The sequence below is a fragment of the Echinops telfairi genome, unplaced genomic scaffold (assembly GCF_000313985.2).
Source record: "Echinops telfairi isolate 266 unplaced genomic scaffold, ASM31398v2 ScPeMD7_7416;HRSCAF=8454, whole genome shotgun sequence".
NCBI lineage: Eukaryota > Metazoa > Chordata > Mammalia > Afrosoricida > Tenrecidae > Echinops > Echinops telfairi.
In genome coordinates this window covers 1,675,210-1,691,158 of record NW_022111316.1, presented here as the reverse complement: position 1 = coordinate 1,691,158, position 15,949 = coordinate 1,675,210, and the positions used below count along the sequence as shown (strand labels likewise).

At 41.2% G+C, this 15,949-nt stretch overlaps 1 protein-coding gene across 1 annotated transcript in view; it reads left to right on the top strand.

The window, feature by feature from the left end:
- The window catches only part of MS4A14 (membrane spanning 4-domains A14), a 32,028-nt gene continuing 16,079 nt past the window's right edge, over window positions 1-15,949 (top strand). The window contains exons 1-4 of the mRNA XM_013007805.1: window positions 1-138; window positions 8,040-8,168; window positions 10,537-10,590; window positions 13,974-14,123. Of these exons, the coding sequence (XP_012863259.1) occupies window positions 1-138; window positions 8,040-8,168; window positions 10,537-10,590; window positions 13,974-14,123 (471 nt within the window). The remainder of the gene's footprint in view (window positions 139-8,039; window positions 8,169-10,536; window positions 10,591-13,973; window positions 14,124-15,949) is intronic.

The following is a 15,949-nucleotide window of genomic DNA, read 5'->3' as shown; positions in this document are numbered from 1 at the left end:
ATGGCAACATCAACTCAGGTCGAAAGAAGGTCTCGTGCCGTTACAGCACAACCAGAAGAAACAGTACTAACTGGATTTCCTTACAGACCCCATAGGTCTCTGCTGGATTTCTTGAGGGGAGAGCCACAAGTCCTGGGAGTAAGTATCTTCCGATGACTAGTGCCTTGTGGGAGGGGGGCAGGGCACGTCCACTATGCTTTTCAGAGAGGGTGTTATTGGTGGGTTGTTTTTGTTTTCGCTTTCTGCTTTCCCTTCATCTTCTACGTGCAATGTGTTTTGACTCACATGAACCCAATGTAGAACTGCTCCATAGGATCGTCTTGGCTGTAACCTTCATGAAAGAAGATTGCTAGGCGTTTTCTTCTGCCATGCGACTGGGTGGATTCAAATCACCAACCCTTAGGTTGGCAGTAGAGTGCACACCAATCTCAATGCCCAGGGAACCTTGAATACGTGTATCTGAATCATTTGTGTGTATGAAAACGTTAGGGATCAGAAACATGTTACCATTAATAGCATTTCTCTAGATGTTTATGAACAGAAGAAATAAAATTTCTGTTAGCAATACAAATACGTTGCTTCATAGTTTAGAAACGCTGCCGAGGGCTTATTTAACTCTGGGAAATGGAATGTTGTTTGTAGGTACTATGCTGATTAGGTTTTATGTCACCATGGCCGCACCTATAGGAAGATAGGGGTGAAGTTCAAACTCATAAACAGATCACAGCCTGATGACATCTCCTTGGGCGTGTGGTCTTGTTATGAGACTGTAGAGAACTAATCTCTCTTGCCCTTCTCCGTCCTGTTTGCTTGGATCCTGTGTCTGGCTTCTGGAGCATATAGCCACCACCACTTAGCCAGCTGACCCTGAGAGCTGCTCTTGGTCTCCCATGGTCCCTCCCTTGGATGCACACAGCTCTGCCTCCACCAGCCTGCAACCTTCACAGCTTCTTGCTTTCCCATCACTAGTCAAACAACCTTCCAGCTTCACATCCCTGCATGATTCAGGAAGGGCCTCCACAGACTTGAATTGGGGGTTGCAGCTGTGTAGTCTGGTTTTTCGATCAAAAACCCCTTTCTTGATATACATGTTCTCAGGAGAAACCAGTTCCTGGAAAGTGACTTCATGCTTGGTAACGCAGAAGGGTGGAAGAAACAAGGAAAGGCCTCAATAAGATGGCTCAACATAGTGGTTTCGCCAATGGGCTAACACATAGGAACAATTGTGAGCACGGAGCAGGACAGGGCAGTGTTTCATTCGGTTGTGCATAGCATCACTATGAGTTGAAACCAGCATCTAACAACGACTTGATATAAATTTCTTTCTTGCACCTATATGAATGCCACTGGTCTGGTTCCTCTAGCCAACCTAGCCTAACACAGGTGGCATCAAGTTGGTGAGTTAGTTAATTGTGCCAACCTGGCTGATAAACACATGTGGGGCTAATTGGAAAGGAGGAGGGATAAATGGGTGGTGAGCCTCGCCTTTCTAGTTCTCAGGTCTCTTGCTTTGTGATGGTCACACCAGGGTGCAGCTGCCTTAGCAGTTCCCTGCTTCAGCTTGCAAGATTGACTTCCTACAAGACATCCCCAAGGAGAAGCCACATGGACCTATTCTGATGCAGCCCTGGGTGCTGGAGCAGGCGTGTGGTGACCCCTGCTAGTGCTGAGATGCTTATTCATTCACTGACTCAGCTTTCCTCCTGCAGTCGGCATCATTGCCTCTGTTTTGTGAGGTGGAGGACTTTGTAGACTGGTGTTGGGTTAATATGTTAATATTGGACTTGTGGGCTTGGGCAGCATTGGGTTGGGATGTTTTCGTGATGCACACTTTCTTTACATAAAACTCTCTTATATATGAGTTGCTTTGGATCTGTTTCTCTAAAGTACCTAGACTAATACAGTTGGCTTGAACTCATAATCATCTTCTCTCCAACAGAGGGAAACACTCCAAACTCCTGTACAGTCTTTACAATAGTTACGTTTGAGCCTATTGCTTAAGCACACTGTCAATGCACATTGTTGAGGGATTTCCTCCTTGCAACTGACCCTTTACTTTATCAAGCATGATGTCCTTTTCCAGGTCTTTCCTGATAATACGTCCAAAGTACGTGAGACAAGTTTTGCCATCTTCACTTCTAAGAACTATTCTGGATACACATCTTCAAAGATAGATGTGTTTGTTGTTCTGGCAGTACTTTCAACATTATTCACCAACAACATAATTCGAATGCATCAATTCCTCTATGATCTTCCTTATCCACTGCCCTATTTTCCCACACAATAGAAGGTGATTGAAAATACCATGGCTTTGGTCTAGCACTCGTTAGTCCTCAAGGTGACCTATGTACTCATTAACACTTTAAAGAGGTCTTGTTTGGTATATTTTTCCCTTTGATTTCTTAATTGCTGCTTCCATCAGCGTTGATTGTGGAGACAAGAAAAGTGATATTGTTTTCACCATTTGTCATGATGCTGTCTGGTGGTCCAATTCTGAGGATTTTTGTTTCCTTTACATTGAGTCTGAATCCAGACTGCACACTGTAGTCTTTGATCTTCACCAGGAAGCGCTCCAAGTCCTCTTTGCAGTCAGCAAACAAGGTTGCATCATCTGCATATCACAGGTTGTCAATGAGACATCCTGATGCTACATCATTATTTATGTAGTCCAGCTTCTCAGATTGTTTGCTCAGCATTTAGCTAAAATAAATATGATGCCAGGATAGAACCCTGATGCACACCTTCTCTGATTTTAAAGTGCATGGTATCTCCTTGATTTATTCAAACGATTGTCTCCTGGTCTGTGTACAGGTTTCCCATAAGATACAATGTAGTGGTCTGGAATTCCCACCCTTTATAGTGTTATCCATAGTTTGTTGTGACCCACAAATTTGAATGCCTTTAGATAGTTAATTAAAAAACAAAAAAACATCTTTCTAGTATTCTCTGCCTTTAGCCAAAATCTATCTGAGATCAGCAGTGATCTTCCTCATGTCATGTCCTCTTCTGAATCCAGCTTGAATTTCTAGAAACTCCATGTTAATGTACTGATACAACCAAATTTTAAATGGCTTCAGAAAAAATGGACTTGCAGGTAATATTGATGATATAATTAGATAATTTCCAAATTCTGTTGTGATCTTTCTTTAGAATAGGCATAAGTATGCAATATCTCTTCCAATCTGCTAGCCGGGTAGTTAACTTCCAAACTTCTTAGCATAGACTAATGAATACTCCTAGGGCTGCATCAGTTTTGTTTTGTAAACATTTCATTGGTATTCCTGCACTTCCTGAAGCTAATGCCTCAGCACAGTTGAACATCCTCCGTCAATCCCATCAGTTCTTGGTCATATGTTGCCTCTTGAATGGTTAGATGTAAACCAGTTCTTTTAAGTTCAGTGACTCTGTATTCTTCAGATGATTCATATTTTCCCCTTAGAGTCCTTGAATATCAATCATAGTTCAAGCCTTGACTTTTTTTTATCAGTTCCTTCATCTTGAGTCATGCTAAACACGTTTTTCCCTTTGGGCTTTCTAAAACCAGGTCCTGGCTCATTTCATGATAATGCTTTACTTTGTCTTCTTAAGCTGCCTTTTGAAAGTTTCTGTTCAGTTTTTTTACTTCATTATTTCTTCTGTTTGCTTTAGCTAATCTATGTTTATAGACCTGATGGTATACAGGGCTACACATGGGGTTGCTAAGCTCCACAGCAAAAAGATGATGTTTTCTACTTCTGTAAAGAGTTAACGTCTCAGAAAACCACAGGAGGGTAGTTTTACTCTCTCCTATATGGGTCTCAATAAGTTAAAATCTACGCAATGGCAGTAGTTTGTTTTTGCTTTACTCTATGTTCAGAATGCTCCTTAGAGGCAAGGATGGCAAGATTTTGTCTTGCTTACAAGATGGGTTAACACAGTGGCTGCAACAACACTCTCAAACCTAGAAACGATTCTGAGGATGGCACAGGACCCTCCTCACTAGGTGAACTAGGCTGTACCTCAAACATACCTGTAACCTGAGGACTTGATCTGTTGTAAATAAGGTCACTATGCATCAGAACCAATTGGATGGCATCTAACAACATGTCCAAGAACAAGTTTCAGTCTTTTCTGACATTCATTATAGTCTCTACTTCCTTTGTGGTGATCTGTAGGTTTCTTCATATGTAAGAATCTGATGTCATCCTGCAACTCACCTAGCCTTCGATAATCAGTGTTCAATGCATCAGATATATCCGGAGATGATTTCTAAATGTGGTGTTCAATCAAAGTTGTATCTTGGCTCTGGTGGAGTTATTTTATTTCTTTGGCTATAACCTGCATTTTCCTATGAACAATTCATGGCGTCTTCCACAGTCTGTCCTTGGCATTGCATTGAATTTCTCCATCATCTCTTCCCACGGATATGGTCGATTTGATTCCTGTGTGTTCTAGCTGGTGAGGTAGTTGAAGAAGTATCTTTGCAATGAAGAAGTCGTCGGTTTTACAAATTTCTTTCATGTGATCTCCAGCATCATTTCTATCAGCAAAGCCACAATTTCCAATTATTTTCTAATTCTGTGTCTTTTCACATTTCATTATAATATTGGAAAACTCCTACTCTGTTCTTAGTCTGAATCATTGCTGGGACATGTTGTCCATCATGGTATTTGAAATTTCATCATAGCTTCAGCATCATACCTAGAAATGGAAATAGAATCATTAAATCTAATCAGTCATCATTAAATCTAATCCCTATCCCTTGAGGAATCCAAGGGATGTTTCAAGAGAAGTTATTAACAGTCTGAATCCTAGTAAAAGGAAGCAGGAAGTTGGTATCACCCCCCACCCCCAAAATGCCTCATTGTGAGGAAGTAATTTCAGGGTGAGTTGACACCATGGAACTTAGAAGTCATTTAAAGAAAAGTTAAATCTCTCCAGTATGCTACTCACAAGCACTGAGTCAAAACTCCATAGTGAACTACTATCTAGACACACTTTTTCATTCATAAATATACCTAGAGAGAGATTTGTGTACACAGCCTTCATTCTCAGTACAACAGTGAAACCACTCTTGGTGGAATGGCGCCACAGAGATGTGGGTTGGGGACACAAACTACAGGAGACAAGCCACAGGTCCTGCAAGAATACCATGAAATTCAACTCCTGCCAAGTTGATAGCCCCATGAGGTCACTTGCATGTTTATACAGATCTTTGGTTTCATGTACCAAAAAACATAGAAATATATGTAACAGAGCATCAAAAAGGCTACCAGCCATGACAAAAGACAACAGAGAAAAACCCCAATATCAAAAAACCCCACAAAATATTAAAAACCAGATCAAGTACAAAGTGTATCAAAAGGGAGATCAAATGACAAGGTTTTAACCATTCAAGTCAGATTTATCATTTTAATCTACTGTAGCCATCTCTCTAATACTCTCTGTCTGGGATAATCCATTTGTTCCCATCCCTCAATTATGGTTGAAGGGAAATCACTAGAGACCTATTCCCTGTGTAGATCCTACAAATGATTTGGGGCTTCCACTCTCATCCATAGCCTTCTCCACACCATGATCTCACAATTTAAACTCTGATACTATTCCCTCCTTCAGATCTGGATTTTATAATTTACAATCTTTGGATCACAGGTGTTGGTGTGCTTCTTCCATGTGGGCTTAGTTTACATTTCACTTAGATGGGTGCTTGTTTGAGAACAAGCCTTTAAGATCTTAGATGTTATTATTTCTGATAGCGAGGCATCATCTAATTTCTTCACCACACTTTGCTATAGTACCCAAATCTTCCGTGTTTCCTTCATGAGGGCAAGTGCCAATCAGGGCCATGTCGTGAGAATGAATTGTTCTTAGATTGGATGTAGGATTACATTTGAGTCCAAAACTATTCCTGAACCTTGCTTTTTTCTCTCCTCTGGTTCACCCTAAAGACATTCTTGTTATTTAAAAAAAATTTTTTTAAGGACCTGATGCTGGGGGCATAAGTGGAGAGAAAATGTTTTGAGAATGATGAGGGCAATGAATGTACAAATGTGCTTTACACAATTGATGTATGTATGGATTATGATAAGAGATGTATCAGCCCCTAATGAAACGATTTTTTAAAAAAAATAGATAAACTATTTTTTCATTCTTGTTATTTTATGGTAGAGAATCACCTTCTGTTTATAACATCATTGATTAGTCTATGGTACTAATTTTAAAACTAATTTGAGAAAGGGAGGTTGAACAAGTGTAGGCTAACTACAAATTGTAATACATAGATTATTGATTTGTACAGAATAAATCCTTATATGACTAGATGCTATTTACACAAACTATGGGAGTTGGTGGTCAGCCAAAACTTACAATAATATTCACTGACAATATTAGACACAGGTCTGACAGAATAAAACATATCTTAATATGGCAAGTCGGGCATCAAAATAGTAAGTAAATGTTAGTCCTCCTACTGATAATTTAATATTCTTGGTATAGTTGTTTTCTGCTTCTTCACACACCATGTAGTTTCAGTCTTGAATCCTCGGGTTACAGTTATATTTGAGGTATAGCCTAGTTTACCTAGTGGGATTTCCATATCCATCCCTGTGGTACGGCCTTTGGAGTGTGTTGTGTGCCTGGAGGTGTGTTGTGTGCCAGGGTTCAAAGTCCTAGTATTCTATGGCACATGACCTGGGTCCCCAGGGGCTGTACAAAACTCAGACCAATGTGGCCTATTAGGAGCAAAGTACCAGGCATACCCCACCCCCTTAGGTTCCTTAAAAGTTTGGTTAGTCGTTTTTTTTCTCTGCTAGGAAGTCGGTTCTCCCCATTCTCACACAAACGTTTGCTTGTCTTCTCCACAATGTGTACACTCCCTTTCCCCTTCCGGACTTGATTTTGCCCTCAGTCCCCTTCATCATTCTGGTAGGAATGCCTGAGTCCAGCGGGACGTCATCACACCTGTGTGTGTTGGCCACTAAGCGGTCATCCTCCCCTCCCCCTCTTTCAAAAATCTGATCTCACTTGATGGGAGGATCCCTACACTCAAATGGCCTTCAAGATGCACGTGCCAGGAGGGTGGTGCATAGTTCATGGGTAGCTCTTGTTTTCAAGAAGCTTAGAGTTTAAGGGATAGTCAAACAAGCTCTCAAGTCTGTCCGGATCAAGATAAATGGGTACTCAGAAGGTTCTTAGAGTAGTTAGTAGGGAGGGATACTGCTGAAATGTTTGAACCTGAATAACCCCTGAAAGGGCAGTGAAGCAGAGATATTTGAAAGGAGACTCCTGATCATTCTGTGGTTTTGTGTCATCCAATTGATTCCAAAGCCTATTGACGCTACTGGATAAGCTAGAACTGCTCCATAGCATTTTCTGAAGTTGTTGTTGAATAAGTAAAACTGAAGAAAAGTCAATGCATTTGCATCACGGTGTTGGTGAAGAATAGTAAAAGAACCATGGCCTGCCAGATGTATCATGACTGCCCAAAGATCATACAAATCTGTGTTGTAAGAAGTACAGCCAGAATGCTCCTTAAAAGCAAGCGTAGTGAGACTTCGTCTCACATACTTAGAACATGATGTCAGGAGAGATCAGTCTCTGGAGAAGGGCATCATCCTTGGTAAAGTGGGGTGGTCGGGAGTGAAAAAGAGGAACACCCTCGATTAGATGGATGGATACAGTGGCTGTAATAATGGGTTCAGACATAAGAACAATTAAGGATGGTACTGGACCAGACAGTATTTCATTCTGTTGTGCATAGGGCTGCTATTAGTTGGAACCAACTCGATAGCAGCTAACGTCAACAAGCTCTACAGGAGCAAATCATCAGGTCTTCTCTCTCTCTCTCGGGGCTTTTAGGGGGCTTTGAACCTCTCACCTTTTTGTTAGCAGCCAAGCACTTAACCATGAGCCACCAGGGCTCTCCCAACTATCCTAGAGATTGGTAAGTGGAGGAGGATGGCAGTATCCCAAGGAAGGAGAGGCCTGGGCACAAGCATAGATGGGGGATCCAATGTCGCTGGTGCACTTGTGAGCTCATGTACCCATTCTTCTCCTCACAGACTGTCCAGATCCTGCTCGGGCTGATCATTGCAGGCCTCGGAAGTATAATTCTATTTAACTTTATCACATTCTCCCAAAGATTTCCTCTCGTGTTCCTCTCAGGATATCCATTCTGGGGAGCACTCACTGTGAGTACCACCATTTAGGAACGTATGATAAACTAATATAAATTCTGGTTTGAAACCCCTCAAATTCTGGGATAATAAGATCAAGGATTATGGTTTCCTAAGAAGAATAAAAGCCAAAATCGCCCCCATGGGAAAAAACAAAAAACCCCACTGGGCAGTGTACTCCCAGCATCATCATCATAAAGCCTCTTCAGTGCCCAGCGCGTAAAAACACCCAGAGCTCTTTGGGGGATAGTACGTCCTTTGCTCCTCACTGCCAATCTGGAAGAGCTCTGGGGGCCTACTGGATTACATGCGGGGCTGCTAACCACAAGGCCAGCATTTTGAAACCAACAATGAGTGGACCTCAAGAGAAGGATGAGGCTTTCTGCTCTTATAAAGATTTACAGCCTTAGGAACCCACAAGGGCAGGACTCTTCAGCCTTTTTTCTTATTATTATTAATAGTTTCATTGACATATATTACACAATCCAATATATCCATTCACATACCGTTCTGTTTTTCAATCCCGCCAGGGTCGCTATGCGTCAGAATTGACCAGATAGCAGTGAGTCACCAATCTAGAAGAAAAGATAGACAAATATCCTAATTTCCCCTTTTCTAAAAAGGAAACTTAGCCTGAGAAAAGTTGAAAAACTTAAATGTATCTAGCTATCACTGACAGTATCAGATTCTCGTATCTTTAAGTGAATTTGAAGATTATTATAGATCAACCCTTTTCTCAGTCCCAAGATATAAGGATGAGTGTTACTCATCCATTTAATATTTTAAAGCGCTGTTAATAAGTCAATTTCAACTTACAGTGATCCTCCTGGGATTCTGAGAGAGTAAATCTTCAAGAAAACAGACAGCCTCATCTTTCTACCTGTGAACAGCCGGTGGGTTTGAACCACTGATCATATAGTTAGCAGCCCAAAGCCTAGCCCATAGTGCCACCTGGGTTCCTTACTTAATAACAGAACCATAAATATAATTCTTCGTGCCATATTGTTTCCATCATACCCACTACACTGCCCTCTAATATTTTAAAGGCGGACCCATCAGAATTTCCCCCACTAGATTGTACGATTATATTGTCTTTTGCTTTTGTATCTCAGAACCTAGTAGGCATGAATCAAATAACCTATAACAAATGAATGAAATAATGAATAAATAGGACCATTTTTCTCTTTAACAATTGAGACCCATGCCCCCTTTGGGCATACATAAATATCCATGCCTTTTCTATAATTTCCATTTCAAAAACACTGGCAGAATGCTCACTAACAAACTATAAATAATATCATCATGAATATGATTTTCCAACATGTCCCCTATGAAAGAAATGCAAGTACACCCAACCCCTCACTTCCCTCATTTCGCAACAGAATTGCCCCAGTCTGACTCTCTGTGATCTGCTTGCATTCATTATTATAAGTCTCTGGCATGTGCTTTTTCAAACAGCTACTGTTCATTTAAAAGATATTTACTGGGCACATACTATGTCTGGCACAGTGTCCTAGGTGCCATTTAGTGAGAGACTAGACATAAAAAGGTGAGAACAACTCAACAGATGTTTTTGCACTTGCGCTAAGTGCTGTAAGAGAGACGTTCCGGGTGCCGTGTCAGGGCTGAATGAGGTCCACTGTGGGTCTGGGAGATCAAGCATATATCTTATACACAGATAAGCCTTGGTGAAGTACAACATTCCAGGCAAAAGCAAAGCAAGGGCACAGGGAGGATTTGATGTGGAAAAGATAAAGAAGGGGAAACAGACACATGAGCACACACGCACCACTGAGCCATTTAGCAGGGGCGACAATGGAGCCCACAGTTGTGGCCAGGCCAGATCACCCCAACCCTTGTGGTCATATTAAGAATATGAAACTTTGATATAAGATCCAATTTTTCAATAAAGTAATGGCATTAATAGGTATACTATATTAAAAGAACATCCTTTCTAAGTGGAAAATAAATTCAGGGATGACCACGGCAGACTTGGAAGCATCCCTTGGGAGGAGGCTTGAATCATTCAAGGGAGGGGAGGGGAATGCTGGGGGTAGTTGGCAGCAATGGAGAAGGAGCAAAATGAGTAGTTTTGAGAGTGACTTAGAATAGAACTAGTCGAACCGGGTGGTTTCATGTGGGGGGAAACATCAAAGATGACTGCATCGTCATCTGAGGGTCTTATACTCTAAGACTCAGATGCACTCAACACTCATTCCCAAAGGAGGCTTTCTGCTCCCTAGAACCATAAGACAATAGTCACTCTGCTGTGGGTGGCAGAGTTCTCATCCACCTTGTGCGACATTCCTTGCTTTATGTTCATGTGGTGAGGAGGCAGTCACACACATCACCCCTAAACTTCGCTCTCTTGTCTACCTGACAGTTTCTTCTGGCGGGATACTTCACAGGAACTAAGGAGAAACCCCAAAAATGCCTGGTAAGTCACCTACGTCACATTTTGCCATGTAAAATCTTCTCTTTTCTTTATATCATCTCTGTGTATAAAAATTTTAGTAATGAAAAATGTCCAAGAAAACTCTTTATTCATCACCTGTGCAGTTCAAGTCATCTGTTTGTCAAAGTCACGATCTCCTTAGCCCCACTCTATTTCACTAGCTTCCACTTCCTGGGTTTTGTAGCTGAACCACGAGTGGACACAGTCTACAATCCTCTCATTTCAACGGGGTTGGTTTTTCCGTCGAGGGAATGTCCAACAATGACTGAAGACAATTTTGGTTGTCACAAACAACTGTTGTTAGATGCCTTCGAAATAGCAACCCTGTGGACAACAGAATGAAACACCGTCCACTCCTGCGCCAACCCCACAATTGTTCCTCTGCGGGAGGCCATTGTTGTCGCCACTATGGCAACCCATCTCAGCAAGAGCCTTCCTAATTTTTGATGCCCCTCCTACTTTGCCAAGCATGATGTCCTTCTCTAGGGACTGGTCACTTGTGATAACATGTCCAAAGTATATGAGAGAAAGTCTCACTATCCTTACCTCGAAGGAGCATCTGACTGTACTTCTACCAAGACAGATTGTCTGCTATTTTGGCAGTCACAACCAGAGATGCTTCTGAATCAGTGGTCCTCAACCTTCCTAATGCATGACCCTTTGATACAGTTCTTCATGCTGGTGACCCCCCACCATAAAATTATTTTCATTGCTACTTCATAACTGTGATTTTGCTAATGTTATGAATTGTTAGATAAATATCTGATCTGCAGGATGTATTTTCACTGTTACAAATTGAACATAATTAAAGCATAGTGATTCATTACAAACAGTATGTTTACATACTGTGAAGTAGTTATTTCCAATGACAAATAAATGAAATTTTGTCTTGAAGCATGGTGTAGCATGGGTAACAGTCCTCATGCCGGGTACTCATATATAGGCGTATATGGGCATATCTGCATGTGGGCAGACCCACCTGGAGATGGATAGAAAAGCAGTGTCTTGGTTCATAAGACCATCAGAAATATGTGTTTTCCGATGGTCTTAGGCGACCCCTGTGAAAGGGTCCTTCAACCTCCAAAGGGGTCAAGACCCACAGGTTGAGAACCCACTGCACTAAATGTCCCACAATGCTCAGGACAGCTCCCCACAACAAACAACTGTATGGCCCAAAATGTAATAGTGTCAAGGTTGAGAATGCCTGCTCTAATGAAAACCTTTCCCAAGATTCTAGCGCTCCCTCACACTGACCAGCAGAGGCTTTCCTTTGAGACCTAAGATCTAAAGGAAAAAAATGAATCTAAAAACGGAATCAAGGCTACCACTCATTACTGTGTAAGTGGAAGGGAAGAGCATCTTCTATGGATTATTGTGAGGATTTTATGATATGTGTATATATATATATATATGTAAAAGGCATAATAGTATTTCAATTGTAGTATTCCCTTATCATAACTGATGTTTTTAAGGTCCTGGAGATGTAGGCCTTCTCTCAAAGCCATTTAATTCTGTCCAAATGGCCCTCTGTCCTCAGTTACAAGTCATGGGCAAGATCCCAAGAGAGGAATCACTCATTCTCTCTCTACCTGTGGAAGCTAATACAGAGAGTGCAGAGGAAGCCCTAAATTCTCTTTTCTCTGTACTTATTTCTGCTAACCACAAGGTCGGTAAATCAAACCCATTAGCCACTACACAGGAGAAAAAATGAAACTTGCTAAAGATTTACCACACAGGGACAGAGCTACCCTGCCCTAGGGTTGCTATGAGATGACACATAGTGTGCACTAAATGTTTATAATGCAATGAATGAACGGTGGATGCTACCCTCAGATAGGTGCCATCACTCACATCATAAAAAGGTGGAAATGGAGATTCTAAGAGTTTAACGAATTCGCACAGGTCCCAATAAAGCCAAGACTTAACATCAGATCTATCTAACTTCAAAGCCAAAATATTTTCCACCACACAATTGTTGTTGTTGTTAGGTGCCACGGAGTTGGGTCTGACTCATAGTGACCTTACATACAAAAGGAGAAAACACTGCCAGGTCTCTTGACACCTTCACAATTGTTCTTATGTTTGGCCCATCGATGCAGCCATGGTGTCATTGCCTCTCATTGGGGAGCTTTCCTTTTTGCTGCCCCACTGCTTTATTGAATGTGTTAGACTGGGTTGTCTAGAGGAACAAATCCAGCAACACTCATGTATGTCTAAGAAAGAGCTTTCTATAAACCTGTAATCTTATATCAATAGAAGACATCCCTGCCCAATCCAACGGCAGTCCTTAAAGACAATGCTAATCCATAAGTCCCTCTTCAACTTAATGCCTATGGCACAGCATGGTGAAGCAGAAATAGTCCAGGTGAAGTCACATAGACCCCAAATCACTAGAAACGTGGCAGACCACTGACAGCTCCCAGGGTCGGTCATCCTACGTGGGGCCACCCCTGGAGGCAGACAGAGAATCCCAGCAGGCAGGGAGGCAAAGTGGCAAAGAGAGAGAGGCAGTTCCCGGAACTGTCACCAAGCTACACTTGACTAATAGATTTGGCTCCACTTCTAGCCAGGAGTGTTTAGTTGACATAATTCCTAACTACTACACCAAGCGTGATGTCTTTCTCCAGGGACTGGTCTTTCCTGACAATACACACCAAGTGCTTAAAACAAGTCTCATCATTCTTGCCTCTAAGGAGCACTCGGGCTGCACTTCTTCGACAAATTGGTTTGGTCTTTTAGCCATCCATGGTACTTTCAAGACTCTTCACCAACCTCCAGAATTCAAATGCACCCATCTTTTTGGGGTCTTCCATACTCGATGTTTAACTTTCACAGGAATATGAGGCAATTGAGAATTCCAGGGCTTGAGTCAAGTATACCTTAATCCTCAAGGTAACATTCTTGCTTTCCAACACTAATTAAATAGATCGTGTGCAGCAGATTTACCCCAAGCAATGTTGACATTGGTGGGAGCCATGAAGTTGACCCCCACTCATAACTTGAAGCGGACATAAATGTTGCAAGGCCTGCACCCGCTTCGTGACCATTGTTATGTGTAAACCTATTATTGCAGTGGCTGTGCCCTTCCATCCCCTTCTGCTTACAGCTTATGAACAGCACCTCACCAAGACAGAGCAAACATTTTCCTTAGCATCAACAGCATCAATCCATTTTCTTTCTCAGCACCTGGTTCATGATAAAACTTGGTTTAGCTTTTGACTTTGATGGCTCATGACTTAATCTACCAAGCCTAACCAATATATTGACCTGACAGCAATTCATCCCTAGCAAGTATCTGGGACCATGACATTACCAGGGATTTCTCACAAGGGAATTGATGCATTTGTTTTATCACTGTTTTCCAGAGACAATGTGTCACGTCCATGAATGTCATCAGTTCCTTGGTCGCCATCGCTGGAATCACGCTCACGATGATCAGCTATAAAGATGAACACAGGTTCTGCCAGGTGCCTTCGCTTGAAGGAGTATGTGTTGTAGGCAGAACACTGATAAATGTAAGCGGTCTAGTTTGTATGATAAATTTGTATTACCTTATCAGAACTATGTTCATGTGCAGGGACTCCAAAATTTTAATTCTAGCAGTTGTGACTGGGTTAACATTGGAATCGATGTTTGAGAAGCATGTTGTGAGTCGATGATTAAAATGATTCAGGAATCATGTCTGCACTTGGATCTTGGTTCTGTTGATTATAAGCTTTGGTGTGAATATTTTGTTCTGTCCTAGCCTCAGTTTTCCTCTTCTGCAAAATATCTATCTGCATTATTGGATTCTTGTGATGATGAAATAAGAACAGTACCCGGCACAATGTAAAATGTCAACAGGTGCTATCTTTATAATAATAATTAGGAATAATAATTACTGTTACCACTGATGTTGATGGATTAAATATGACCCTTTCAGCATGAATTAGCAACAGAGTGATCTGAAAAGTTTGCACAATCAACACTAAAAGAGGTAAACATATTGTGTGATGTGCTTAAGCCACTTGAATCAAGTAAAATATTTTAAGAATGTTAGGACATGAATCATTTTATATAAGCTCAATTTTATTAATCAAAACAGATAAACTCTGCTCTATACCAGGAAATACAATTACAGGTATACCCTGAAATACTTGTCTAGCATATCATCCTGCATTACTTTCAAGCATGTCAATGATTCCAACAGTCCTTTCCCTTTTGCTCCCCGAAGTAAACCCTGGGTTTTATTCCATTTTTACCAACTGTATCGTGAAAACTGGAGTTTTGGAATTGTAATGACATTCAAGCCTAGTTGGATGGAAATTATGAAGAATCTGGAATTTTATCTCCTTTAAATAGAAAAAAAAAGGAAAAAAGTCATCAAGTACTATGTGTGATTTTATTTAGTCCCATAGCCAATTACTCAATGTGTCAGGCCAGGTTGACTAGAGAAACACATCCAGTGATACTCATATGTGTAAGAAAGAGCTTTATAATAAGAAGTAATTATATATCAAGAAAACACCCCAGCCCAGTCCATCTCAGGTCCCGAAGTCTGATACTACTCCATAAATCCCTCTTCAGACTCACACAGTCGCAAGCAATGAAGCAGAATGCAGGAGAAGCACAGGTTGGTGGGTACAGAGTCATGTGGATCCAACAGCAGTAGATGCATCACAGCGCTCTGGCAGCAAGCAGGGACAGCCAGCAGGAAGGGGAAGGCAGAGAGACAAGGGGAGGTTCCTAGGGCCCTCCTTTTGAGAAGGCTATGTCCACAAAGAGACATCATCAGACTGTGACTTGATTGACAGGTTGAATACCACCTCTATACTTTTATATATCTTCAAGTTGTAATGGAATTGTGTAACTACCACACTGAAGTTGGCCTTAAGACCCTCTCTGAGAAAAATCCCAGAAATGCTGACACACAAAAGATTACTAAAGAAAACCAGAGGCCCACAGAAAAGTGGGTGAAGGGAGACATCAGATAGTGTAAGACATGACAAAATAACAATAATGTATAAATTACCAGGGGTGAGGGAGGGAGGGAAAATGAGGAGCTGATATCAAAGGCTCAAGTAGAAAGAAAATGTTTTGAGAATGATGATGGCAACAAATGTACAAATGTGCTTGACACAATGGATGTTTATGGATTGTGATAAGAGTTGTACGAGCCCCTAATAAAATGCTTTTTAAAAAAAAAAAAAAAGAAAGAAAGAAAACCAGAGGCTATTATTAAGGACAAAATTCTGTCCTAGCTAAACATGATATAAGAGCATGATGCAGCATTATAATTTTTACTCGGGAAGAAACTGGTACAATGAAAGGGTTTTATCTCCAGACATATGTAAACTCTATT